Source organism: Aspergillus lucknowensis (assembly GCF_044049455.1).
Source record: "Aspergillus lucknowensis strain CBS 449.75 chromosome Unknown BJX67scaffold_59, whole genome shotgun sequence".
Taxonomy (NCBI): Eukaryota; Fungi; Ascomycota; class Eurotiomycetes; order Eurotiales; family Aspergillaceae; genus Aspergillus; species Aspergillus lucknowensis.
The window spans coordinates 1-27360 of record NW_027263603.1 but is presented as its reverse complement, the minus strand read 5'-3'; the positions used below and the strand labels follow the sequence as shown (position 1 = coordinate 27360).

At 45.8% G+C, this 27360-nt stretch overlaps 11 protein-coding genes across 11 annotated transcripts; 6 read left to right on the top strand and 5 right to left on the bottom strand.

Moving 5' to 3' along the window:
* Nucleotides 1–431: 431 nt before the first annotated feature.
* BJX67DRAFT_374916 (DNA repair protein SMC6) lies at nt 432–6704 on the top strand (the record flags this gene model as incomplete). Its single annotated transcript, XM_071031623.1, has 15 exons — nt 432–604; nt 656–1175; nt 1226–1453; nt 1518–2077; nt 2135–2228; nt 2278–2543; nt 2600–3256; nt 3307–3403; nt 3435–3545; nt 3683–3825; nt 3883–3931; nt 3990–4087; nt 5106–5178; nt 5234–5830; nt 5889–6704. 15 exons carry the CDS (start codon nt 432–434, stop codon nt 6702–6704), a joined length of 4482 nt encoding a protein of 1493 aa, XP_070881886.1.
* Nucleotides 6705–7918: 1214 nt separating this feature from the next.
* Nucleotides 7919–9549, top strand: BJX67DRAFT_274869 (putative mitochondrial tricarboxylate transporter (Ctp)). The gene is made up of 9 exons (XM_071026539.1): nt 7919–8080; nt 8141–8195; nt 8249–8269; nt 8326–8457; nt 8527–8674; nt 8770–9027; nt 9093–9128; nt 9178–9327; nt 9385–9549. Exons 1-9 carry the CDS (start codon nt 8048–8050, stop codon nt 9440–9442), a joined length of 891 nt encoding a protein of 296 aa, XP_070881885.1. The 5' UTR covers nt 7919–8047; the 3' UTR covers nt 9443–9549.
* On the bottom strand, nt 9373–11167 carry BJX67DRAFT_274940 (putative mitochondrial translation release factor (RF-1)). The gene is made up of 3 exons (XM_071026540.1): nt 10970–11167; nt 10702–10874; nt 9373–10646 (listed from the first exon to the last, which is right to left on the bottom strand). The coding sequence occupies exons 1-3, from the start codon at nt 11067–11069 to the stop codon at nt 9657–9659; spliced, it is 1263 nt and encodes a 420-aa protein (XP_070881884.1). The 5' UTR covers nt 11070–11167; the 3' UTR covers nt 9373–9656.
* Nucleotides 11168–11228: 61 nt separating this feature from the next.
* BJX67DRAFT_274026 (DnaJ and TPR domain protein) lies at nt 11229–13098 on the top strand. Its single transcript, XM_071026534.1, has 2 exons — nt 11229–12387; nt 12447–13098. Exons 1-2 carry the CDS (start codon nt 11413–11415, stop codon nt 13029–13031), a joined length of 1560 nt encoding a protein of 519 aa, XP_070881883.1. The 5' UTR covers nt 11229–11412; the 3' UTR covers nt 13032–13098.
* A 192-nt stretch (nt 13099–13290) lies between these two features.
* Nucleotides 13291–14173, bottom strand: BJX67DRAFT_374912 (protein-L-isoaspartate O-methyltransferase; the record flags this gene model as incomplete). Its single annotated transcript, XM_071031622.1, has 2 exons — nt 13291–13911; nt 14072–14173. 2 exons carry the CDS (start codon nt 14171–14173, stop codon nt 13291–13293), a joined length of 723 nt encoding a protein of 240 aa, XP_070881882.1.
* Nucleotides 14174–14896: 723 nt separating this feature from the next.
* Nucleotides 14897–16348, top strand: BJX67DRAFT_274029 (uncharacterized protein). The gene is made up of 2 exons (XM_071026535.1): nt 14897–15193; nt 15258–16348. The coding sequence occupies exons 1-2, from the start codon at nt 15037–15039 to the stop codon at nt 15812–15814; spliced, it is 714 nt and encodes a 237-aa protein (XP_070881881.1). The 5' UTR covers nt 14897–15036; the 3' UTR covers nt 15815–16348.
* BJX67DRAFT_274057 (putative dihydrolipoamide succinyltransferase) lies at nt 15923–18142 on the bottom strand. The gene is made up of 11 exons (XM_071026538.1): nt 17818–18142; nt 17709–17764; nt 17586–17657; nt 17479–17534; nt 17061–17420; nt 16602–16994; nt 16483–16542; nt 16372–16426; nt 16257–16324; nt 16128–16199; nt 15923–16076 (listed from the first exon to the last, which is right to left on the bottom strand). The coding sequence occupies exons 1-11, from the start codon at nt 17994–17996 to the stop codon at nt 16032–16034; spliced, it is 1416 nt and encodes a 471-aa protein (XP_070881880.1). The 5' UTR covers nt 17997–18142; the 3' UTR covers nt 15923–16031.
* Nucleotides 18143–18334: 192 nt separating this feature from the next.
* Nucleotides 18335–18839, top strand: BJX67DRAFT_385137 (NADH dehydrogenase [ubiquinone] 1 beta subcomplex subunit 9; the record flags this gene model as incomplete). The annotated part of the gene is made up of 4 exons (XM_071033797.1): nt 18335–18354; nt 18410–18542; nt 18601–18679; nt 18739–18839. The coding sequence occupies 4 exons, from the start codon at nt 18335–18337 to the stop codon at nt 18837–18839; spliced, it is 333 nt and encodes a 110-aa protein (XP_070881879.1).
* A 244-nt stretch (nt 18840–19083) lies between these two features.
* Nucleotides 19084–20358, bottom strand: BJX67DRAFT_365142 (histone H2A). The gene is made up of 4 exons (XM_071030248.1): nt 19797–20358; nt 19636–19724; nt 19377–19580; nt 19084–19326 (listed from the first exon to the last, which is right to left on the bottom strand). Exons 1-4 carry the CDS (start codon nt 19847–19849, stop codon nt 19274–19276), a joined length of 399 nt encoding a protein of 132 aa, XP_070881878.1. The 5' UTR covers nt 19850–20358; the 3' UTR covers nt 19084–19273.
* Nucleotides 20359–20482: 124 nt separating this feature from the next.
* On the top strand, nt 20483–21060 carry BJX67DRAFT_374909 (histone H2B family protein; the record flags this gene model as incomplete). The annotated part of the gene is made up of 4 exons (XM_071031621.1): nt 20483–20654; nt 20703–20774; nt 20831–20918; nt 20970–21060. 4 exons carry the CDS (start codon nt 20483–20485, stop codon nt 21058–21060), a joined length of 423 nt encoding a protein of 140 aa, XP_070881877.1.
* Nucleotides 21061–21069: 9 nt separating this feature from the next.
* Nucleotides 21070–23203, bottom strand: BJX67DRAFT_274052 (cysteine protease ATG4). The gene is made up of 5 exons (XM_071026537.1): nt 22753–23203; nt 22389–22679; nt 22158–22326; nt 21873–22100; nt 21070–21808 (listed from the first exon to the last, which is right to left on the bottom strand). The coding sequence occupies exons 1-5, from the start codon at nt 22907–22909 to the stop codon at nt 21448–21450; spliced, it is 1206 nt and encodes a 401-aa protein (XP_070881876.1). The 5' UTR covers nt 22910–23203; the 3' UTR covers nt 21070–21447.
* Between the last annotated feature and the right edge of the window lie 4157 nt (nt 23204–27360).

Here is a 27360-nt window from a genome sequence, read left to right as displayed (position 1 = left end):
CCATAACCTAGCCACAGCGACCGATGATGGACATTATTGACCCTATCTGCCCGTCATGTCAAATCGAAAGCGCTCGCAGGTGTCCCAGGATACCACCGACTTAGACAGTGAAGATGACAAAATGGACGGCTCTTCATTAACCCCTCAATCGGTAGGTGCTTCGCATCTCACCGCCACCATCTCATCTGACATTGAAGAAGAGAAAGCGTGCCCGCGTATCCAACTCCCTATCTCCCGACGAAAGTGAGGGAGTTAGCGAAAATGAGGGAAATCGAGCGTTGAGATCTGTTACCATCGCCCTTGACCAGGACGAGGAAGAGCTGGAACTACTCGCAACACAAATTATCCAAGAGAAATACTCCTTTAACAGTGACGAACCAAACGTGCCTTCAGATCATGGAATTCTCGAGCGGGTTGAGTGTTATAACTTCATGTGCCATGACCACTTCCAGGTTGAGCTCGGCCCATTGATCAATTTCATCGTGGGTAAAAATGGGAGCGGCAAGAGCGCGGTCCTCACGGCTATAACCCTCTGTTTGGGTGGTAAAGCATCGGCTACTAACCGAGGTCAGAGCCTCAAGAGTTTCATCAAGGAGGGTAAAGAGTGAGTGTTGTGTTTTGCTACCAATATTCTTAGTTCTGACATTTCACCAAGGACTGCTACAATCATCGTACGGATCAAAAATCAAGGCGATGGCGCTTATTTGCCGGATGACTTCGGGAAGTCCATTCTCGTAGAGCGCCATTTCTCTAAAAGTGGTGCGAGCAGTTTTAAGATCAAGTCAGAGAGCGGGCGTATTGTCTCTACTAAAAGGGCCGAGCTTGATGCCATCATCGACCATTTTACTTTGCAATTTGAGAACCCCATGAATGTTCTGTCACAGGATATGGCTCGCCAATTCCTTAGCTCATCCAGTCCCGCCGAAAAGTACAAATTCTTCGTGAAAGGCGTTCAACTAGAGCAGCTCGACCAGGATTACCGACTGATTGAGGAATCCGCCGACCAAATTGAGGAGAAGCTACGGAGCAAGGAGCAAGATATTTCTATTTTGAAGAGCCGTCGAGATGCAGCCCACAAAAAGCTAGAAATTTCGGATCAGCAAGAGTCCCTTCGAAACCGAATCAGGAGCCTTCGAAACCAAGCGGCATGGGCACAGGTTGAAGAACAAGAGGGGGTAAGAAAGACCACAGCCCTGTCCGCACACCAGGTGACTAATTTGTGCAGATAAGGGACTCGTTAGAAACAGAACTTTCTCGAATGGACAGCAGGTTAACGGAGGCTGAATCGGAACTCGAAAGATACGATGCAGCAATCCACGAGGCTGAAACCGAATATGAAACAGCAGCCGAGTACGTGCGCGACGCAACGAGCAAAGTTGACAGTGCTCAAGGTGAGAAAGAAGACATCAAGTCTAAACTGGATGAGACAATGAGTGAACGACACGACCTTCAAGTACAGCCAACTTCCCCCTTCCCAAAAAAAAAACCACAAACTCCTTGCTAAACTTTATCCCTAGGCTGAGCAACGGCGAATCAGAGAACATCTGAGAGCTACGGAAGAAAGAGCGGGCGAAATACAGCACAAGATAAATCAAGAGACCAAGCGCCTATCCGACCTTAACGGCGGTGGTTATTCCCGGAAGCAGGAAGAACTCGAACAAGCAAGGCAAGATGTAGTGGACACCCGTAACAAGTACGATGAGCATGCACGCGAAGAAGATCGTGTATCCGCCGACGTGAGAAACGCCGAGAATCAATTAAACGCGGCAAAGCCACCCGTCGATCAGGCCAAACGCGACGTTGATGAAGCAGAATTGCTCCTACAAAACCTCAACAGAGAAGGTGGAAGCAGAGCCCTTGGGTTTCCCGACAAGATGCCGGCTCTCCTGAGGGCAATACAACAAGAGCAGTCATTCGCCCAAAGACCCGTCGGACCCATTGGCAATTTTGTGACTCTGCTGAAGCCAGAATGGTCGTCCATTTTGGAAAGCTCCTTTGGAGCAACGCTAAACAGTTTCATTGTCACCTCAAAAAGGGATCAAAGTATTCTATCCGGAATCATGCAACGAGTCAACTGGTAATATTTAACTCAATCTCCGATCTCTAAATTCCTTGTGGCTTACGATACCTTTAGCTCGGTCCCGATTTTCATCGGTGGTGACAGTCGGATAGATACATCTCAGCACGAGCCAGATGATCGATTTGACACCGTCTTACGAGTCCTTCAGGTAAGAGTTGCGCATCTTGGGGGAGATCGCGCAGTTAACAATGCTCCAGATTGACAACGATTTAGTGCGCCGGCAGTTGGTCATTAACCACGGCATAGAGCAAAACCTTCTTATTGAGAACCTAGAGGAAGCGTCCTCGGTGCTGTTCGATGGTGAAAGACCAAGGAACGTCAAACGCTGCTACTGTATCAACCAGACGGACAGACGCCGAGGTATACACCTCTCCTATAGCCGTACTGGCGAACCAAGCCAGGCACCTGTATCAGTTTATAGTGGCAACCCGCGAATGAAATCTGATCGGGACTCCCAAATCAGGTGTGCATCTCCATTTCTGTTTCTAGAAATTTACTCACAACGATCCGTTCCCATAGAGTACAGCGCGATGCAGTTGCAAATCTTAGACGAGAGCTGAACAGACGGCGTGAAGAAGTGCGCTCCGCTCAGTCACACTTAACTCGCTGCATGCAGGCGAGTGAGCGTTATGAGAGGAGGAGAAACGATCTTCGCGTCGAAAGCCAAAGAAAAGAAGACCGCGTCGAAGAGCTCGAGGAAGCCCTCCAGAAAGAAGACAGGGGAGATGGAGACCTCGAGATACTTCAAGCCGCTCTTCGCGAGGCTGAAGAGGAAAGGCATCTCAACGAAAACTCTTTGAATGATAGCGCCGACGCTATGAGTGAAATGGTGCAAATTCTGAAAGGAATCAGGCAGGAACTCTCAGCAAAGGACGCTGAGATCGCTCAATTGAAAGAGGAGCTCAGGGTTGCGGAAAGTGAACAGCATATGATTGCTGACAAACGGCGCAAGAAAATCGGGGAAAAGAATACCGCAGTCGAACAAATCGAGGACCTCAAGCAAAACAGTACGATAGTGAGGCAAAAATTGGATAGAGCCATCGCTCGGGTACTCGACTACTGTGAAAAGGCAAATCTAGTCTCGCCACGAGTCGAGATCAGCGAAGGCGAAACCCCCGCTAGTCTGGACAAGAAACTCGACAGGCTCCAGAAAGATATCCAACGATATAACAAAGAGTCCGTCGCTGAAGTTCCCCCCACTTTTACAACCGCTAACGAATATCTAGACTGGGAGGTAGTCGAGAAGAGATTGCAGCAGAGGCGGAGAAAACAAATAAGGATTACCGGCAAGCATTGAAGCAGGTTGAGGAATTCCGACTACTCGTTAATGTACTGTCACATTCCCTCATTCTAGTGTCCAGCCACTGTCACTGACAGGTCAACCGCACAGGTGCTCAAGGCCGCTCTAAAGCATCGGAAGGACCGCTGGCAGATTTTCAGGTCCCATATTTCGTGCCGTGCCAAAGCGCAATTTACTTATCTCCTTAGTGAGAGAAGCTTCCGTGGGCGACTTCTGACGGATCATGAGAATAAGGTCCTAGACTTACAAGTATGTATTCATGTTCTCCATCCTTATTAACATGGCATATACTGATTCTACAGGTGGAACCCGACATCACCAAAGACAGCAGTGATGGGCGCGGCGCAAAAACACTGTCCGGCGGTGAGAAATCTTTCTCGCAAGTCTGCCTTCTACTCGCACTGTGGGAGGCAATGGGATCACCTATCCGTTGTCTCGATGAATTGTAAGTCGTACTCGGGAAAGCCATCTCGATCGAATTACTCCTAACGTTGAACGACAGCGATGTATATATGGACCACATCAACAGGAAGATGGCAATTGATATGCTCGTATGTGGCCCTTCACTTGACCTTAGATGAGCGACACGTACTAAGCCAACCTTGTTAGATGCATGCCGCCAGGCGGTCAATCGGGCGACAGTTCATACTCATCACACCAGGCTCAAGGGCTGAGATTACTCTTGCGCCGGATGTTAGAGTCAAGGAGTAAGTACCACGATGGGTTTCTTCGAGAACGCAATTAACCATTGTCCAGGTTGGCAGAACCGGAACGGGGCCAGGCAAGGCTATCATTTCGGTAGTCCTAAGAGCATGCCAGAGGGTTCGTTGTTTCCAATGTCTCCCTCCCCACGATGGTTTCACCTTTCCAATCTATGATGTTGACACACAAGAGGTTGGGACTGCATCTTGTTTGTAATCTCGTTTCGTTTTATTCAACGATATACCCAATGGTGGCCATTTCTTGTGTATCATTAAAGACACATAATTTCCAGTTGAAGGTTTGGATTGATTGCCAAAAACTCGCTGTTTGCACAATACATGCCTACTACCCCTTGTAGTAGTAGCCATAGTCGTAGGTGGGAGCTGCAACGACCAGTACTCGTACGAGTGAAGTTCCTCTCTCGGCTTAAGGCGGCGAGAGCGCCACCCAGGTTGGGCTTAGGAGGGGAGCTGAGGAGCATTCACCGCAAGGGTGCCCACTCGGCAAAAACGAGAACACACCTACAATTCGTTACCATCTTTGTTTTCAACGACCTCCGACGACAATTCCGATTCCCCCCAACCTCGACTCTTGTCAACCCACCATTTCGCACTACACTGTACCGCATCCTCCCATCGCCAGTCCCGGACCCTCTGACACCCGAATACCGAATACGCTCAGACAAAAACACTCCCCTTCGTCGTCGGAATCACACTCTGCTCAGTGATACGGTCGACCCTTCCAACCCTTCCTACTAGTACCCCGCCTTCAACCGGCCATCCATCCAGTTGAGATTCCGATCAAGCCTCCCCATACTCGGCACAGCCGGAAGGCTACTCAATCGCTACATCTTGCCCACGCGGACCGAAAGAACGCTTGCAGCAACCCAACTTCAAATTTACTCACAAGACATAATGGCCGACGCCCTCGCGACACAGCTGAATAACACAAGCTTAGGGTATGTGGGACGTGTTGCATCGTTTAGACAATAGTTTCGCTGACACTTTTCCTCTATTTGATCAGGGACGCAAACTCAGATCTCAAGTGGAAGGATCAACTAAAATTTCCAACCAAAGATGCCAGACCACAGACGGAGGTATGTCATTTTCGAGACAGATATCTACTTTTCCGATTGTCTGACTGGACTCCAGGACGTGACAGCTACCAAAGGCCTAGAATTTGAAGACTTTTATATCAAACGAGAACTAATGATGGGCATTTTCGAGGCCGGGTTCGAAAAGCCTTCACCCATTCAAGAAGAAACAATCCCCGTGGCTCTCACGGGGAGAGATATCTTGGCCAGAGCAAAAAATGGCACAGGGAAAACGGCGGCATTCGTTATTCCTACGCTCGAACGCATCAATCCCAAAAGCACCAAAACACAAGCTCTTATCCTTGTACCGACTCGAGAGCTCGCTCTTCAAACATCTCATGTCTGTAAAACCCTGGGGAAGCATCTCGGGATCAACGTCATGGTGACTACTGGCGGCACCGGCCTCATGGATGACATTATCAGGTTAAACGATGCTGTTCACATTCTTGTGGGAACCCCAGGAAGGGTGTTGGATCTTGCTAGTAAAGGCGTCGCTGACTTGTCCGAATGCCCTACATTTGTCATGGACGAGGCAGACAAGCTCCTGTCCCCCGAATTCACCCCTGTCATTGAGCAACTCCTTTCATTTCACCCCAAAGACCGGCAGGTCATGCTCTTCAGCGCTACATTCCCAATGATCGTCAAATCCTTTAAAGTGAGTGAAGAATGTACGATATCCAGCAGATCGCCCACATAGCTAACACCGAGTCTAGGATAAGCACATGCGCAACCCCTACGAGATCAACCTCATGGATGAGCTCACCCTCCGCGGCATCACGCAGTACTACGCCTTTGTAGAGGAAAAACAGAAAGTCCACTGTCTCAACACCCTGTTCTCCAAACTACAAATCAATCAGTCCATCATTTTTTGCAATTCAACCAACCGAGTCGAACTTCTGGCGAAAAAGATTACAGAACTCGGCTATTCGTGCTTCTATTCCCATGCTAGAATGCTGCAGCAACATAGGAATCGCGTCTTTCATGATTTCCGAAACGGTGTTTGCCGCAATTTAGTATGTTCCGACTTGTTAACACGAGGTATTGACATCCAAGCTGTCAACGTGGTCATCAACTTTGATTTTCCAAAGAACGCCGAGACCTACCTCCACCGCATTGGTCGATCAGGTCGTTTTGGACATTTGGGTCTCGCGATCAATCTCATAAATTGGGATGACCGCTTCAACCTGTATAAAATCGAGCAGGAGCTGGGGACCGAGATACAGGCAATTCCACAAACCATCGACAAGAAGCTTTACGTATACGACTCACCGGATACTATTCCACGGCCAATCTCGAATCCTTCACAGCAACACCAAGCACCGCCTGCAACTTCGAATACGAACCCTACCGACCGCCGCCACGGCCATCACCCAAATGGTGGACAGTATCAGTCGGGTAGAGGACGAGGCCCCTACCGCGGGGGCCGCGGACAAGGTCAACGTCGTCATATTCAAAACGATGGGCCGAGGTTCAACGCTTCTCAAGGTCCTACCGGTGCGAAGTCCCAGCCGCCGCCACAGGCTTCGTAGGATATGGAGTCGAATCCAAAGGCCCTGCCCCATCGCAGCCAATCTCTTTTTCCATCCCCAGATCTCTCGACTGCGATGAAAACGCCTCTATTCTACGTCCTTATTTACCTATGCTACTTCGTTTCATTCGTACGGCACCAGTTTTAATTCCCTGTGTCCCCCCTTTATTCGTTTGGGCCATTGAGACACACATATTCCACGCTCTGCTTTTCATTCTCAAGCCACCATTCCTTCAAGCCAGGAGCACGTGACACGTTATGATGTCTTGTAACTGGACTTGTCCTCCTGTCTTTCCCACTTGTAAATACACGCTTGTCCTTGTGATTTGGTCCCGGAGTTCCACAAAGCATAATTCGGAGTTTCCGGCCTTGTCTTTTGGTGAGGTGTTGATTGGGCAGTTGTTCACCATTCACTGGCAATTCTTACTGACCTGTGGTGGACCAATTCTGCAAATCAGATCAGTTTACTGGCATGGCAGATTATGGCACCTGCCCTCCGGAGTTTTCAGGTGCGATTTGCTCTCTTCTACGGCACTACCCTCCCTACTATGCACCTTGGCCTGGGGCGTTATTCCGTTCGGCGCCAGTCTTTGGGGGCCGCAGGTCTGCTCGCGTTCTTCCTTTCCCTCTCTTTCGCACATCAATCCTTGCTCTCCATCTTGTCAGTCTTGTTTCTAGCATCCGTCCTCATGGCCCAGTCGAACGCTGGTGGGGAATAAGTCTTGGGCTACTTCCTAGCCTCGCATCTTCACCCGGACCGAGAGCACGGCGCATTGCATTTTTCCCTTAGCATACGCCAACTCAAATCTTGCAGTCATCTGGGATCTCACCTGCGATTCGATTTCAGGGCCGTTAACAAGTTGGCCGCAGCCTTCACAGTGGTCAAAATGAAAGACTTGACGAAACCGCAGCCGGTCACACTCTACGCTCTTTCTTATTCATGAGGAAGAAACGGCAATGGGAAAAAAAAAAAAAAGAAAAAGAAAAAAAGGTTGGGGGAACATCCGGGCGCTTATCAGCGTTACTGAAGTACTCAGCGTCTAGCAAATGCCAATCATTCCCCCCACAACTATAGTGTGCCATCTACGCACCCCAGGCTATCACTTCACAGGCATTTAATGTCCACCCCAGACTGCCCGTAGAATATACCAGTAGAGCCCAAGATTTCCAAGCCACCCAAGTGTGAGGCAGAAAAGAAAGTTCGTCTAATTGGGGTGCGAAATCGGCCTGCCGTCGAAGGCACCGGCCGAAGCCAAGTTCAAGAGGCCCTCCCGCGGCTACCGCCTCGACCTGGCCTTTTACCCTCACAGCTCCAGCTCCCATCTCAGTGTCGATTGCGGAAAAATGGCTGCTGCTACGAATGACCAACGGCGCAAGGTTTGTGTCGACTCCCGCTCTCGTTTAAATGACGCTAACTAGCAGTAATCGCCCTTCCAGCCGAGCAGCCTAAGATCCATCGTTGCCGGCTCTACAGCGGGCGCAATTGAGATCGGTAATGTTGGGCCTTCCCTAATAATTTGGCTGTTCCATACTAACGCAATGCAGCAATTACTTACCCGGCAGAATGTATACTCGAATCCCTAAATATCTTTCGTTGTCCCAAGGAACTAAAGGACGTGCAGTTGCGAAGACTCGGTCCCAACTCAACCGCAGGCTACCAGACTCGAAGAAGCTCCCATGGCCGCCGTTCGGGAAGCAATGGTATGCTGGCTGCACAACCTTGATCATCGGGAATTCGCTGAAAGCCGGGATCCGTAAGTCGTAATCCCACGCTTGCCGAACATCTGGTTGTAAGTGCTGATATGTCCCTATTTCTTGTCCAGGATTCGTCGCCTTCGACACATATAAATCCCTCCTCCAAGACGAGAAAGGGAAGATGACGGGACCTAAGACTGTCATAGCTGGCTTCGGTGCCGGGTTCACAGAGTCATTGCTGGCAGTCACGCCCTTTGAAAGCATAAAAACGCAATTGTTGGTCCGACCCTGCGTGTCACCCGTCCCTATCTGCACAGTGTATCTCATATGGCCTCCCGGAGCTAACATCATACTTTCGCGAATCTGCGCAGGATCGATGACCGTAAATCTGCCAACCCGCGTATGCGGGGATTCATCCACGGCAGTGGCGTGATATTCCGAGAACGAGGTATTCGCGGTTTCTTCCAAGGGTTTGTCCCCACCACGGCACGGCAAGCCGCGAACTCGGCCACCAGATTCTCGAGTTACACAATGTTGAAGCAAATGGCGGAGGGCTATGTTGCGCCTGGTGAGAAGCTAGGGACAGCCAGCACCTTTGCGCTTGGAGGGATGGCAGGTCTAATTACTGTGTATGCCGAAGACAGATCCTGGCATATCCATGTGTCTCGGGAGTTGCTAATTTACCATACTCTAGATACGTTACCCAGCCTCTTGACACCGTTAAGACCAGGTTTGAGCTCCCAAGATAAGGGCTAGAACTACTGCTAACCCTAGAATAGGATGCAATCCCTCGAGGCGAGTCGAAATTATAAAAACAGCTTTGTCTGTGCGGCGAGGATTCTCAAGGACGAGGGCATTTTCACGTTCTGGTCCGGAGCCGTCCCCAGGTTGGCCAGGTTGATAATGAGCGGCGGAATAGTGTTTACCATGTTGGTTCAAGCCAGAAATTTGCATTTGCGGGTGGTACACTGACTTGCTACGAACAGGTACGAGAAATCTATGGATCTCCTCGACTCTTTAGATCCGGAGAGGAAATATATTTGAAAATATCTACCACATAGAGGGAGATGCTGAATATACGGCCACGAGTGATAACCGTGGCGGTAAAGCCGCATAGCTTGCGGCGTCGGCAGGCTGTGTTTTCGGGTAGGCGAAGAGACACAGGATAGAGAAGGAAACAACTAGAGAACACTAAGAGCCTTGATAGTAGGCATCAACACATCTCTGGTGAATATACAAACCCCCAGAGAATCTTTTCTTATTGACGTTTTTCTGGTATTTCTGAGGCTATTGCCAGTATTTCGCGGTCACTAAGCCAGGACCTCACACTGTCCATTACCGTTTCCAAACTCTCGCCACCCTCCAAGATGTCGTCCAAGTTGTGAACAGTAAGGCCGCTTCGGTGATCTGTGCAGCGACTCTGGCCATAATTGTAGGTGCGGATTTTATCACCGCGGCCCATCCGGGCGACACCACCCAGCACTCCTCTTCGTAATTCAACCAGTTCCTGCTCCCGCGCCTCTTGTCGAGCTTCAGCCAGCTTCGCCCGCAGGATCTGCCATGCCTTTTTGCGGTTTGCTTGCTGCGATCGCGAGTCCTGCATCGAGACCACTATGCCGCTTGGCACATGGGTGAGGCGGATCGCCGATTCGGTTTTATTCACATGTTGGCCGCCAGCGCCGCTGGCCCGCATCTTCTCCGTACGCACCTCCTGGGGATTGATGTAGTAGTCGCTACTTGGGTCATCGAAGTTAAGCGCACCATCCGTGCCACCCGTGTCGGGGAAGCTAGGGAGAACCATTACACTAACGGCACTGGTATGCGTCCGGCCCTTGGATTCTGTAGCGGGTACCCTTTGGACACGATGCACCCCTGACTCGGTCCTGAGGAGACCATACGCCCCGTCCGCTTCTATTTCTAAAATTGCCTCGCTCAGGCGATCAGTCGTACCATCACCAAGTTCCCGCTTTATTACAGCAGAACGTAACCCCCGGCGAGTGCAGAACGTAATGTACATCCTCAATAATTCAAAAGCAAAGAGCCCAGCTTCATCACCACCCGCGCCAGGCCGTATCTCTAGCAAGCACGGAAGATCTGCGAAAGGGTGGCGAGGAACAAGAGCGCGCTTCAGATCGTTCGATATAGAGGTCAGAGTAGCTTGCGTAGTCTCCAATTCTTCGACGGCGAGGGATCTTAGTTCCGTTTCGGCAACCGGGTCGTCAAGCAAGGACTTGAGCTCCGATATAGACTATGCGGGATCAGTCAACCACCCCAAATCGATTCAAGATTGGCGGATGGCGGACCTTCTTAGCATTATTCCACTCCGTCAATGCCTTCGCAACCGGCCCCAATTCACCCACGCGCTTGGCGTTCTTGGGGTCAAAAGATATGGCCAGCCGTTCTGAAAGAGTTGCGTGCTCCTTGGCGAGGGAGCGAGCTCGCGTCAACAAAGCCGGGGAAAGGTCGCTATCTGTTACTTAGAACGACATCGTCAGTTTCCACTGCACTAGAGCATTTCAAGTCCGTATGTAGGTCGCATATAGACCTCGAGTCATATCGGCAAGCGCATACTGGTTTGAAGGGCTCTCCGCGGGAAGAGGAGCCATGGTTTTCGTACCAGTCGAGTAGACCGCGCAAGGCACTGAGAGCATACCCACGGGATTGAAGACATAGTATGTGCTCCAGAAGTGCCCGTACCCGCGTCTCATCCTTGCGAGGAAACGATGAGGCGATCTCGCCTGTCGCTAGGTCGGGTCACGTGCCGTAATTTACGCGGCGTAGCGAGCGGTAAAGGCCAGACTGGAGGGAAGAGGGAAGTATAGAGGCGCAGATTCCAAAACCCTCAACCTCAACAAGGGCGCCCAGTTCCGACCATGTAACTCTGGCCATTCGCGAGTGAAAACCAGCGCAGTAACCTGGCAAGCATTCTTTGTTTTTCCATATTCATTGTCCTATACTCCACGAAAATTCCTACAAATCCCTTACCTCCGGTCCGCTCCAACTGCCATTTGAAGATGCTGCTTCAACTCGGGATAATCACGGCTTTCCTCGCCTGTGTGCCTGGTTGCTACGGACTACAGTCGCCCATATCTCCCGAAACCCCTTTGTCATCCTTGATTGCTTCCGCGAAGACACACCTCTCCAGCGGCTCGCCCCGCGAAGCTTTAACTTATCTTGATGAGGCCATCTCACGAGATCCAGACAATTACCTGACGGTCTTCCAGCGGGGCGCAGCCTACTTGTCACTAGGAAGACGTTCGCAGGCCTTGAGCGATTTCGACCGAGCCCTTCAGCTCAAGCCAGACTTTGAAGGGGCCCTTCTTCAAAGAGCCCGTCTAAGATCCAACGGCGCCGACTGGTTGGGTGCATTCAGCGACCTCGAGAGGGCTGGGAAGAAGTCAACTTCCGAATACAAAGAGCTTCAGGACGCGCGCAGTGCTGCGTCTCGGGCGCTAGATGCTGAGAAGAATGGCGACTGGGAGACCTGCATAAGCGAGGCGAGTACCGCTATATCGAAAGCGACTGCATCCTTGAGTCTACGGCAAACTCGGGCGCATTGTCGCTTTGAAAAGGGCGAATTGGAGGAAGGGATTAGTGATCTTGTTCACTCTTTACAAATCTCCCCAGGTTTAATAGACCCACATCTTCAGATCTCGTCTATGCTCTTCTACACGCTCGGCGACAGCGAACGTGGTATCTCACAAATTCGCAAGTGTTTACATTCAGACCCGGATTCGAAACCATGCAATAAGCTCTACCGGCGAGAGAAGCAATTAGCTAAACGACTTCAGAAGCTGCAGGACGCGGTGGCCGCGCGGAAGTTTAACAACGCAATAAATCTCCTAGTGGGAACCGGCGGGGAGGTGGGTCTCATTGACGATGTGAAGGCTGATGTAGAGGAGGCCAGCAAAGCAGGCCACATCTTCTCGGACTCTCAAGGGCACCTGTACTCCATGTTGGTTGAACAAGCCTGCGAAGCATATAACGAAGTCAGTTACCCCCGAGAGCTCTCAAACGCGTCGCACTACTAATTGCGTGTCAACTTTAGGTAAATATGCCCAAACGCGCAACTCCTTTGTGCTCCGATGCACTCAAGTTAAATCCTCAGTCGTTGCCGGGACTTTTGTTCAGTGGTCAGGTTGCCCTAGACGAGGAAAGGTTCGAGGATGCTATACGTACGCTTAACGAGGCCAAGGAGCATCATCCCCAGTCTAGGGAGGTTCAGGAGCTGCTCAGGAAGGCTATGATGCTCGAGAAGCGCTCGAGACAGAAGGATTACTATAAGGTCCTCGGTGTCAGCAAAGACGCGGACGAGAAGACGATAAAGCGCGCCTACCGGCAATTGATAAAAAAGCATCACCCCGATAAGGCTTTGGCTCAGGGCGTCACAAAAGAGGAGGCTGAGAAAAAGATGGCTGCTATCAATGAAGCCTACGAGGTCCTTTCCGATCCCGAGATTCGGCACGGTTACGACAATGGCATTGATCCCAATGATCCCGAGTCTCAAAGGCAGAACCCATTCCAAGGAAGTCAATTTGGCGGACACGGTGGTCAACAGTTCTTTTTCCGGCAGCCGCAGTTCAAGTTCTCATCAGGACAGGGTTTCAACTTCCCCGGTGGGTTTCCATTTTAAGAACTTTATAGGGGTGATACCATATGCATTCTACAGTTTTTTCCCTTATTTTTCCGCCTTTTTCGAGTACTCTTTGCACTCGACCCGCCGGGGCCAGATACGTACTTGCTCTCACCAGTTTCATCCGCGGGTTGGAGGGTATTCCCGTAGTTCGTAGATCGTGGGCTTCGACTATGTAATAGCTTTCCTTGTTAGGCGACTCTGGTTAAGATGGTCACACGCAACTTAATTCACATGCATACTGCACCAAAAATTCCGGTTACTTTGGCGCATCAGTGAGAGGCACATAGCTAACTTGAAACACCTTTTCCTTGTGAACAGAGCCGTCTTCCTTTTTGTCCACCACCCATATATACTGGCCGCCACCAAACACACCCGCCAGAGAACCCTGTTCGGCTTCCGCATTGACAGGGATAAACATCCTTCCAGGGGCCCGAAGTTGTTCGACCAAGAGCGGATGAAGTTCCTGTGCGGCCGCACCGACGTGGATAGCATCATATGGCGCGCCCTCGGGCCACCCTCTGCGACCGTCCGCTTTGAAAAATTTAACTCTTTCGGACTCCAGTAACTTTCTACCGTCCTCAGATTTGCGCATGTTATGGCTTGCTAGGTCCACCAGACCTTGTATATGGTCGACCCCGATGACCTGTCCCCTCAAACCTTCGCTTGACGACACGTCCACGACAAGATTGGCGAAGACATGGGTCAGATATCCCGAGCCGGACCCGATGTCTAGGACGCGCGATCCCGGTCTGAGGTAGTTAATCAAATACTCACAGGCATGGCCGTGCATGTGAGGGGCGGAGATTGTCGCTCCGTGGCCGATGGGCTGTGGTGAGTCCGAGTATGGTCGAGATGGCGCATAATGAGCTCGGTCAACCTTGAGCCTCAGTTAGAGATGCACTGCGGGTTGGGTATGTGCCACCCTTCTCTGCGCTAGAGGAGACGATGACATTGGATCCTCCATGTTCCGCGTCTAATTTTGACGCCTGTGCACGACTATGTGTTGAGGGTGTACATTTGGGAGAGGCTTTGCTCACTGCCATCATTGCCCTCTTGACTCTCTCATTCTTGATCAGTCCCCCTCGGGACAGGTTTTCGATAAGTTCATTATTGCTCGATCCGGAGCAATACCATGCCATTGCGTTCGACCTTCGGATGAGCTGCTTTTTCTCGGGGATGTCTTTTAGTTTGGTTCTCAGTTGCTTAAGCATGCAGGTCAAGCGCTAGTCGAGTTGGAAGTGTGGTGTAATGTTGGTGCGTTGGAGCCCCCGGATATGTAGGTAGTTTGCATTCCATGGTACTTCTTGTTCATCTGGTGGTGGTGGGTTCCCAGATGACGTCACCCCAGTACCGATTTCATCACCTGGATTCGATCGCATAACATTGGTGGCAGAGCTCCGGAAACAAGTGTATAGAGTAATAGTTATGGCTTCGTTTCAATAATTGACTAATTAATAATAGGAATAACTCAAAACTACGATGAACCCAGTGAGATCGAAGAAGTCTTGGGGGATGCTCTGAGTCTGAGAGACACTTGTGGTCAGTTACATGACCCCTGGGCAGGAGGCGATCCTCTGTATCATGGGCGCGCGATATCGTGACACAGCTCTCTGGTGCGGGTTACCACAGTACCGGTATTCCCGTCTGGCTTGTGTAAATCCAGACGTGCTGTGGAATCTCGTTTTCGCGGTCCGCGGCCGAGTATGGTCGTATCCAGGGTAGAGGTGAGCTAGTGTCGAGAAAATATATATATCCACCTGCAGTGTTACCCCCGCACCGTCTACCCGCCGAGCCCACACTGAGCAAGTCGTGCCCATGTTCAATGACACAGCTACACCGAGCATGGGACCATATTCTACACCATCAATCTAGAGTTGCAGCAGACAGAGGCAATCCGAAGCCCGCATACCCGGATTCGCACACCGCGGAGGTCTGCGTAGTGGGGTTCTCTCTAACACACTAAACATTCGCTGTCAAATCGCAACTTGAAGGTAGGGTAGGAATGGACTGTGCAAAAGCGGACCAAGACACCAGGACGGAGGTTGATACTCTAATATTCGACTACATGCTTTGCATGACAATACACGAGGCTATAAGTGAGGCTCAGGGCCATCGGCTGGAAGGAGGGGACACGACACTGCTGGAAGGCATGCTCAGAAGTGAGTCACAAAACCGATCGACGCGCCAGACAAGCAAACCGAGACTGAGACAGCCAAAATCAAGCACTAACCCCACCGGCTGAAACACTCACCGCAGACATGCAAATCAAAATCAGAGTCCTCGAAATCATCAACAGCTTCATACGGCCCCGGGGCACGCCTCCCGCCGAACCGATGATCGTGGCAAACATGGCGAAGAGTTTCATGCTCACCTGCAAATCTACGGGTAAGGGGGCCTTAGGAGACTACGCTATGCGGGCCGCAATCCAGATCTGCGCCCACGCAAGCCTCCAGGAGCACGGGGACACGAATGGCCCAGCGGAGGGTTCGAGCAACCAGCCCATGGAAGCAGAGGTGGAACAGGGGATCAGAAAAGAGGGGGGTATCCCGAGGTGCATCTCTCAAATTCTGCCGTTGCTAGGTGTCTCGTCGGAGACCTATCAAGAGATAATATGCCGGATGGTGCCCGATAGAGATACGTTCGCAGGACTGACGGACGATCTTGTCCATATCATGGAGCTATTAGACCCGCCCATCCTCACACAACTCGAGAGAGGCAAACTGAACGGATTAAGTAGAGTGCAAACGGAGCAGTTGAAAAGCAGGATAGGAATGCACTAGAGCTTGCAGGTGAAATCTCCACTCAGCGGTGAAACTCAAAAGGATGCCGCTACCTATTGTACCTTAGAATTTCCCCGTCGCGCGGTAGAAGGACCTGAGACTGGGCACTGCGATCGACTGGGTGGGAACTTGTCTAGATGGGATTGAACAATGCTACATACTGCACGTATAAATCTCCGTAATTTACAAGATGGACGAAGCAACAAATGACCGTCAATTAGCCCAGAAGCATACGGCGCGGGTCCTCGATATACTCCTTAACCTGTTGGCATGTTAGCGGGTTCGGTCCTCGGGAGTCGCGGTAAGAGATTACCTTGACGAGGAATGTGACAGCCTCCCGCCCATCCAGAAGCCGATGGTCATAAGTGAGAGCAAGGTACATCATCTGAGAAAATTATTAGAAGGGGGTGCGTAGAGATATTCAAAGCGGTCTTCAACATACCGGGCGAATTTCTACCTTTCCATTGACAGCCACAGGCTTTTCCTTGATGGCGTGGAGCCCAAGAACGGCTAAGGGGTCGTTAGTCGTGTCAGCGCAATCATAAGAACAGACATACCAGTTTGAGGCAGATTGATGATGGGGGTGCCCATGAGAGACCCGAAAACGCCACCCTGCAAGATTTAGCATTGGGATCTAATCCGCTGGTGGTTTACGGAAGTATGCTCACATTGCTGATTGTGAAGGTACCACCGGCCATGTCCTCAATGGTCAGCTTGTTGTCGCGCGCCTGGTAGCTGATAGTCAGAGTTCGTTCAGTATCTCCGGCGACGGATTTCCACGCCTCACCTTTTTCCCGAGATCTGCGATAGCTTTCTCAATCCCAACAAGATCCATAGCTTCTGCATTGCGAACGACCGGTGTGACGAGGCCCTTCTCCGTCGCGACGGCGACACTAATGTCAACGTAATCGCGGTAGATGATGGTATCGCCGCCATTAGGGCCCTCAATTGAAGCGTTGACAGCAGGAACATCCTTCATGGCCAGCACGCAGGCGCGAGAGAAAGCACTCATAAAGCCCAGCTTGACGCCCGTCTTCTTCAGCACGTCATCTTTATAAAGTTTCCGGAAATCCATCAAGGAAGACATGTCAACTTCGTTGAAGGTTGTGAGAGAAGCAGCGGTGTTCTGAGATTGCTTCAGGCGCTCCGCAATCCTTAGCCTCATCCGGTTCATTTTGACCTCGAACGCGGTCTCCATTAGCACTAATTTTTAGAAGCCACGAACTCGAAGAAGGATGGAACTTACTCGTCGCTCCTCGCGACCTCCTACAGCGGGCTTCGCATCTTCCGAAACCTGAGGCTTTGTCGCCACCGTCTGCTGTTGTGATTGGGACACTCCTGCTCCCGGAGAGGGTGACTTGGGGGGCGAAGGGGCTGGTTCGGGAGCAGCGGAAGTTTCTTTTGGTTCTGACGGCTCTCGTTTTTGGGGCTCCGCGCTAGTAGCGGCAAGTTCTTTGGGCTTTTCTTTTGCGCCCTCCGACTTCTGCTCTGGTGCACCGCCGGCTTCAAGTTTTACCAGGTCCTGTCCGACTGTCACGGTATCCTCCTCGCTCACAAGCAATTCCTTGATAACACCTGATTCAGGCGCATTCACAGACACATCAATCTGAACTGCGTAAGCGACGTCGAAAGACGCCGAGACATCTTACGGTCCTATAACCTACCTTATCAGTTTCAATTGTCGCGATTTCCTCGTCTCGCTCAACATGGTCTCCGACCTCTGGTAGGACGGTTTAGCAATGGTTCGTCTAGACGCCAAAGTTTAACGTACGTTTCGAGAATTGTTTCAATGTCCCCTCAGTAATGGATTCCGCCATTTGCGGAACCTTAACAATAGTGTCGGCTGGACAGGCAGTGAGCGGATTATCAGGAATAGCGCGGATGCGACCCTTACCATAAGTCCGGATCTGGAAGTTACCGATCGAAATGACGTTCAGCTTCAAAGCGCCTCTGTAAAGGGATAAGTCATCCGGTATGTAAACATAGACTGGAAGCCTTTCTACCGTATTTTTGTGGTTGATTGTAAGCCGTGGTTTGACCTAGCAATAGCGTTGGCTGCTTCAGAACTATTGACCGATGTGAAAGTCCTGCCGCAGCATATCTGACGAGGAACATGGGGAACGCGAACAATAGACCTCGCGCGTTGCCCAGAGAATTGACGAAGGGGTAAACGAGACGCCATGGTGATCCCGAGTAAAAGAGAAAGAAATAAAAAAAGGCGAAAAGGAATCAAACAAGGAATCGGTTGGAGGGAGAGAAACAGGAGGTACAACAATTCAAAGCTTGTCCAGCCCGGGCCGAGAATCACCGGAAATTCCCTCAAGAACAACCTTGAGGTATGAAGTCGGCAAGCGACGGAATAATGTTACTACGGCGCTTCGGATACGCAAAGGCTCCAATTTAGCACAATGTATCCGGACTCGCCGACAGCGAGAGCGATGTAATCGTTAGCCAACATTCCAAGCCCATTCATCGCAACCCGTTTGGTTCAGATTATTCTCACCATCTTTTCTGGGGATTATGTCCGTCAGCGCTGTCACGTACGTCCGCCGCGGCCGATCACGTATTTTCCATGCTAAACCGCCTCCCGAGCAGATCTCTCTACCGCCGGTCCTTGAAGCTCGCTCTGGACTGGGCTGTCCATCGACATGTTTGGAGAGGACAGGCTGTTTATATTCGCTCCCTCTTTGAGGCAAACAAGGATGTTCGTGATCCCCGTCAACAAAAGGTATAAATTTTGCTCTGGTCCAACTATCCCCAAGGCTTTCAATTCACCAACATATCAGATACTATTGCGAGAAACAGAAAAGCTTCTAGCGACATGGAAGCATCCAGACCCTTACCGCGCTCCTACAGCCCCTGGTGGTATGTGCCTTGATGTACCATTATCGGTTACGCGCTTGCACACTAACACGTTTGGATAGGGAGTAAATACGAAAGGAACCTGCCCGTCCGTCAATTACCTTGTGAGCACCAGACCTTCTCTACTGCCGGACGAAAAACAAATACCATTGCGCAGGACTAATCTCTTCCTCAGATGTTTCCCAGGGCACTGCTCATTGATATTGGCCACAAATACATGGAAAGCACGCTGGCGGCGTATGTAATAAACAGGGAACATGTACACTCCAGTAACTCGAGTAGAGCCAATAAATTGTCGGGTACCCTATTTCGTTGCTTGGAGCGCCCGATTCTGTCTCGGATCGGAAGCAATGCTTCGATAGGGGAACAACGGGCTACTGACGAGTACTTCGGAAAAAAAAAATCATAGTCATTTTAGGTCATTTAAACCGGCCGGTATCATTCCATGTCCGTAGACATAATTTACAACAATAAGAGCAAAACGCGTAGAAATTAAAGAGCCATAAACGTGCCCAGTCCAGAACCCCGTTATCGTATCAGTAAGAGAGCCAAACCACGCCGAATGACAAACCCTAAACAAATAAACAGAAAAATAATTCACAGCTCCTGACTACCCTTTGCGCCCTTCGGGGTCTTCTTGGGGAGAAGGTCTACGAAGCGTTAGAATGAAGAATGAAGGAGGGGATGCTCTGAAACATACTCTGGTGGATGTTGGGAAGAACACCACCCTGGGCGATGGTGACGTGGCCCAGGAGTTTGTTCAACTCCTCATCATTCCGGATAGCGAGCTGGAGATGACGGGGGATGATACGGGTCTTCTTGTTGTCACGAGCTGCATTTCCAGCGAGTTCAAGAATTTCGGCGGCGAGGTACTCAAGCACAGCAGCCAGGTAGACGGGAGCACCTTTTGGCCATGATAATCAGTAAGAGCACGGAACCAAAGCAGCGGGCAGGCTTACCGGCACCAACGCGTTGAGCATAGTTTCCCTTGCGCAGAAGACGGTGGACACGGCCAACAGGGAAAGCAAGACCAGCCTTGGAAGAGCGCCTGATGGTAAGGTTAGATCGAAGTCGCGCTTTTTTTTTTAAAAAAAAAAAAAACTTTCAAAAGAGCACTTACGACTGCGCGTTCTTGCTGCCGCTAGCCTTGCCACCAGATTTGCCTCCAGTCATTTTGTGTTTCGAAAAATGGATATCGAGTACTTGGAAGAAGATTCGTGTTCGATGATGACGCGAAGGCGGCAGACTATATGGTAGAGACGATAAGAAGAAATGGGGAATGATATCGCTGTGATGGGTTGAAGCACATATATAACGCCAGCCTGAGGGTGACGCTGCGAAGTCCAGGCGCGTTTTGGATCACCTTCTCGCTTAGCGGGGACAGCCAATCAGTGGGCATATCACCATGTGGTGGGCCCATCGACTTGTGTCGTCATGCCTTCATGCCAAATCCAGAAAAGTGTTGGGGGGAACGCCGTGTCTGACAGGACCGTAAAATAGGCGCGGTCTGTCCACCAATGCGAACGCGCCCACGGCATTCCAAGCACCCGAATCATACGAATCATACACAGCCATTACCGTATTGAAATTCTGGCCGCTTTGTGTGCTTGAGATCAACCTGGTGTTTGGGACCGATATAAGTAGCGCGCCTCCCTCACCACCGCGTATTCTTGACTTTCATCTTTCTCCTCATCATTCCCGTCCACATCAACGCGTCAACCAGTGTGCTTCCGTCACATATATTCTCCAAATACTCTCCTTGGTTATCGCCGCCGATTCCCAATTGTCGTCATCTTGTAAGAAAAAATGCCTCCCAAAGCTGCCGAGAAGAAGCCCAGCACTGGTGGCAAGGCCCCCGCTGGCAAAGCTCCTGCCGAGAAGAAGGAAGCTGGAAAGAAGACTGCCGCCGCTGCCTCTGGGGAGAAGAAGAAGCGTGGCAAGACCAGGAAGGAGACCTACTCTTCCTACATCTACAAAGGTATGTTACGTTTCTTACCTCGTGCAGGCACGCTCTGACTTGTTACAGTTCTAAAGCAAGTGCATCCCGACACTGGTATCTCCACTCGTGCTATGTCCATTCTGAACTCATTTGTCAATGGTGCGTAAAGTCTCTTTGTTCCGAATACATGCTTCGGCGCTGATGATCCAGTGAAGACATTTTCGAGCGCGTCGCCACGGAGGCCTCCAAGCTGGCCGCTTACAATAAGAAGTCGACCATTTCATCTCGGGAAATCCAGACCTCGTGAGTCCTACGATCGAATGTTGGGTTTCAGCTGTTCTAATCGCTTTGCAGTGTGAGGTTGATTCTTCCCGGTGAACTGGCGAAGCACGCTGTTTCCGAGGGTACCAAGGCCGTGACAAAGTACTCTTCCTCCGCCAAATAGGTGTTTGTGTTGCCTTTTTCTTTTCTTAGTTGCACGGATATGCTTTTGTTTTGTTACTCGTCATCTTAAACGGTTTTGAGGCGGCGGGTCAAAGGGTGTTTGCGGGATTTCTAACGTGTCATGGGATGGTCTTTTTTTTCCTACTTGTTTTGTTTCCCCTCGGGTTAAATGGTCTTCTTAAACGCTTTCCCTCTTATGGAGGCATGGATGCGGTGTAACATAACTCGGGTTAGGAGCGGGTTGTATAATTACCCTTCCAAGGATTCGAACTCAATGCTTTCATGACTTCAAGGAATTCAACCGATTCGTGAGTATTGTGATCATGCAAGTTTCAATGTAGTCCATTTCTAGTATACCTTCGACAATCCCCGTGTCTACGTGGACTCACTACTCGTCATCGTCGAATGCCTCGACTTCGTCGACTGCTGCAGTTCGGCCTTGCCAGGCGACACCGTCGCCTCCAGAGATGATGTTGATTATGGGTTTCCCTTCTATTGACCGAACGCGGCCCTTCCAATCCTCCCAATCTTCCTTGTCCTTGATGAGAAACCCAATGAGCATGCTCGGGTCCATGTCCTCAATATGGAGCCTCCTTAATCGACGGGTGTGGTAGGTATCGATTTCCTCTCTTGTGTACAAATTACCCGGTTGGCGGTGTTGGATTGCGGGACGTGTGTGGTGTGGATCAAGGTAGAAGAAGTGCGATCCCTGAAACCCAACGAAATAGTGCGAAGATGATGGGCGTCCTCTGTTTCAAATAATCAGTAACCGGGATCCGTAGAGCGGGGTGCCTACATGTCCGCGAAACCTACCCCGCGATACCCACAGATTGTGGGAATTGTAACACAGCTTTTAGAGCGTCCCAGTAGACGGTGGTGACACGGTCGATCCCCAACCTGAGCCCTAGAAGTATGAGGGTTGGGCGCATGGCGCCCTGATCATTTTCTGAGACGTCCATAAATTTATCCTGATAGACGTCTGAATTATCGTCGGTGACGTATACTTGGAGGATTGACTGGTCGTACTTTCTTGAGAGGCCTCTAATACCCCGGTGAGCCTTCAATCTACGAGCTGGCTCTTTCTGCCTGGGTACTTACTGTATGCATCTTGCAGTTGCTGCCGGCCCGAACCATTCCCCGGGCTGCTTTCCACAGAACTCCGCCCCATGCTTGACGAATTTGTGTATTGAGAAGGGGGCGTCGGGTATATCGGCGAATAGGGATAAAAGCTTCGTTTCATCCGTGAATTCGTCACTGCGTCGCCAGTCTACGATAGCGTTAGCAGATCGAATCTAGAGGGTGAGGGATACTTCGCCCAGCGAGCCATACCGCGTCCTAGTGACAATATAGACATTGCGTTGGCAAGTAGACTTTGCCCCGACCTTATCATACAGCCCCATCCTGTGTCAGATGTGAAGCCCTGGGGATCGATGAGTTGGTTTCTCAGCCGTACACCCAGCGCCAGCGGGGACGTTCGATCCCTGTTTGCGTCTTTCGGTATTGGGTTAAAGCCCGATCTGTATGTCATCCATATCCTTGACTCGAAATCTCGAATGAATGGTTTTGGCCAGTTGGGTGAATTTATGCTTGCTGTTGTTGAGTGGCTCGCGTTGTCATTCGCTTGTAATGTTAGAATCTGGCCCTAGATGATTCATGCGTATCGTGAGCAGTTGTGCTCCGTGGTGGGACTTACCCGACCCTTCAGTCGTGTCTCCATCGTCTTGAGCCGGGGGGTAGTATTTTCCTAGGCACCATATTGGGGAGCTAGGGTCTTCGTCGTTGTTGGGCTCGGGGTCCCAGAGATACTGGACTATCCGTTTCCTGCATCTCTCGATGTCTGTTGTGTTCATGTTCGCTGTTCGCGCGGCCGGCAACAATAGGTGTGGACCCTGGCTTCTTCCGATCTCTGGCTGGTGGTGGGGTGGGACTCTGTTGAGGGACCGCCGGCTTGTCGCGGGGCTACCACTGCGCGCGCTCTCCGGCGATGTGATTTAGTGGTCTCCTTGCGAGTATCGCGATGAATACTTCGTTCCATAGAATGCTCCACCGTAATCTTGGAGAGTAGTCCCTGACGGTGTTGGTTGGTTGACGAGCTGTTGAGTGCTTTTCTGGGCTGGGAAACCGGATGACGCACACCCAAGAAGTGCGCCAGTATATAATATGAAGCGGAATATATATAGAACCAAGGTCTGGTTATATTGCTAGTAGAACTAATCCCTACCAAGAAAGTTAGTAGCACTAGCTATAAGAAATAATAAGTACATATATATATAGTCTGAAAATATAGTTATATAGTAATTTTTTTGGTTAGACCCCATGTATTGTAGTACTATATATAGCACCGTGCAAAGCAGCCTAATATTTTGGATAGTATATATATACTACCTGCTCTACAAGCATGCTACTAAGCAAGCTTATATAATATATAATATTTTAATAGTACTACTAAACTCTTTTTAAAAGATTAATAATTAGATTTATGGTTATATAATATATTATTATATTTGCTAGATTAGGTCCGCCGATCCTTCCTAAGGTTGGAACCTAAGGGTATTCTGGAAGTAAATGAAGAAAGAGTATAATTGTTAGGGTCAAACAAGTATAGAAAGAGGCAGATCCTTGAGATAGATTAGTAAATAATAAGTGTATTATTAATCTAGTAATAATAGATAGAGAATAAAACTTCTAGATATAGGTAATAATAGTCCTTATATACCTTTCTTTTATTATATCTATTATACTAAACTACCATGCTAGCTATGTTATCTATTATACTTATTATAGTTATCCACTATATTAGCTATGATTGTTTTCCTTGGTATTATATTGATACATCCATATTACTGTCAGGAAACTCGAGTATTGGCAGCCAATGAATCTGGTGTGCCACAGCAGCCTGCCATGATGTTAATAGAGGCATGTTATACTAACCTGATTATAGTAATACAGATATATTAATATAATGCTAAGAAATATAATTATAGCTATCCAAGCCATGGACTATAATAAGTATAATAATAGATATAGCTAGTATAGCTAAGGAATATAATAGCTATAATAGGGATAGAAATAAAAGAACTATTATTACCTATATCTAGAAAGTTTTACTCTCTATCTATTATTAACTAGATTAATAATATACCTATTATTTACTAATTACTTTAGTTATCTGCCTCTTTCTATACTTTATTTAATCCTAAATATCTTATATTCTCTTTATCCTGTTAAGAATATTCTTAGACATTCTCCTATAGATTAATTAGTAGATCCCAATCAAATAATAATAGACCCTTAATTAAATAAAGAGAAGTATTTATTATTAATATAGTAGGAGATAGTAGTATTTCTAGGAATCTAGTAGCTACTATTTCTAGGAAATCTATTACTACTTAAGAACTAACTAACTCTAAAAAGATTATATAGTTAGATAATATAGTTAACTTTTTATTAAACTAAGTTAGTATATTATAGTTATTTAAAAATATTAAAATAAATAAATCTAAATTATTTAAAGGTAAGCAAGTAATCCTAAAAAGTTATCTAACTATAATAAACATGCACCTTTATATTAATAATCTAGGAAGTATACCCAAGTCTAATAAGATTATATTTACTATTTTTTATCTTAAAAGACCTATATTTAACTAGTTTGAACCCTATATATATAACTATTAAAAAAAACTATAATACTAGAAAAAGCCTATAACTAATATAATCTTTAATAAATATAAAGTTTTTAAGGAATAGCTTAAGCAAGTATTTAGAAACTAGAATACTATAAAAATTATTAAAAATTAGATTTACTTATTATATTAAGAAAAAATAACTTATAAAAAATATATTATAAAGTTCTACTAGATTATATCTAATTTAATATAAGAAGATAATATACTTAAGTCTACCTATTATAAAGGATTAAAGGTAAGAACTAAAAATATGCTTGTATTAATTAATAATAAGCCTAAAAGCCTAAACAAGCTTATTAATTAAATATCTAAAGTTAAGATTTAATATACTAAATAATAGCTTAAAAAGTAGTAATAAAAAAAACTATTTAATTATTAAAAGTAATAATAAGATAAAAATAGAAATATTAAAATATAAATAAATACTATTATTAACAAGACTTAATAAAATAACTAGAATAGTAAAAAAAAAAAAAGTTTACTAGTAAATATTTTAAATATAATAAACCTAAATATATTATAAAAAATTACTATATTAAAAAGGATTAAGAACTAGCTATCTATAATTTATAAATAAGTATTACTTAAATAATTTATAAAATCTAAATTAATACTATTAGAATAATAATTAAACTAATAAACTAGGAATAGTAACTAGTATATATAACTAAGAATATTTATACTACTTATATACTTGTTAATATAGAAAATAATATAATTATTACCTTAAGATCAAACAAGCTATATAAAGAATAGCAAGAAAATATAAAAAGACTAGCTAATATTATTATAACTATAGAAATTAGCAAGAAAAGCATAAATATTAATTAAAAAAAGGATATCCAAGACTATAGAAAGAAAAGAAAAGAATAGTATTAAAAATACAAGAGAATATAGATATTAGATACTAAAAAATAGAAAAAATATTTACTAGATTTTAAAGAAAGGTTAACTTAGATATTATATAATACTAATAAATCACCTATAGTAGAATTATATATTTAAAAACATGAAAATTATTATAAAGTTTGCTAGCAGGAATCTAATAATATAAATAATAAATAATATTACTTAATAAAAGAAAAACAAGATAATAATAATAAGATTTTTTTAACTAATAAGTTCTATATATAATTAATAGTTTAAAATACTAATAAAATAGTAATAACTTAGTATAAGACTTATAAAATATAAATAAAAACCTTGTAAGAAGATAAAAACTACAAAATTAGTAATTTTTTAAAAAATAAACCTTGTACTTGTATACTACTTTAAGTAATATATTAAAAATAATCTAGAAAAATATAGCAAGATTATATTATAAAATATAAATAATATAAAGACTAGATATTTCTACCATGCCTAGAATATAGAAAAATATATAAATAAATAATAAAAAAATTTAAATAAATATTAAACTTAAGAGAAATATACTTCTATAATAATTAAATTAGATATATATAAAACTATTTATATAATTATTATCTAATTCTTAGAAAAATAATATATTAAAAAATTAACTAGATATTTTATTATAATAATTTTTATAAAAAATATATTTATATAAAGCAAGAAAATAGATAATATCTATAATAGTTAAATATATTAGACAAGCTAGATTATAAATACTTTATAAAAAAAAACTATAACTATATTTTTATAAGTGAAAAATACTTTTATTATTTTTATTTAATAATATATAATTATAAGATTAAAAAATATATTTTTTATTTTAAGGGATAGATAGTAATATATAATAAAACCTGCTATATAAAAAAAAATAGAAATAATATAAGAAATATTAATAAGAGATTTAGCTTTATATAATAAAAAACTAAATATTATTAATTATGCTTGCTATAATTAATAAATATAAAATAAGGATTTTAATAAACTTGGAAATATTAAATAATTTTATAGAATCTAAGTTTGTTAAATAATATAGAATTAAATCTAAGCTAACTAAAAGAACCTTTAAGATTATTAGATTTAAAGAAAAAATATTATATTATAAACTAAAAATAAGAACAAGAATTATTTAACTAAACTTAAAAATATATACTAAGAATCTAATATTTAAAATTATATTAATAAAAGAAAAACTATATAATATAATTATAGGAATACCCTAGTTAATAAAACAAGAACTAATTATTAATTAGATAAAAGAAGAAGTTATAATTAATAAATACTATTTAATTATAAAAATATAAGATTATAATGTACAAGCTTATAATATTAAAGAAAAATTAAGAATAATTTTTAATAATAAAAATTAAAAAATAATAAATATCTTAGAACAAGAAACTACCTAAATAGAAATAATAAAAAAAATATAAGAAGTATTAAGTAAAATAACTAGAAATAATAAAATAAAAGTCTAATTTATAAAAAATAAATAACCTAAGTTAATAAAAGTTTATAAAGCTAAACTTACTAAAATTAAAAAATTATTACTAAGAAAATATTACAAGTTTATTAAATTATTTATAAAATTAGATTATTAATTAACTAGTTATAAATTATAATATAAAATAAGAATATTACTAAAACTAAATATTAAACTATTATAAGTTAAGTAATATTAAAAATTACCTAAAAAATTAGTAATAAAA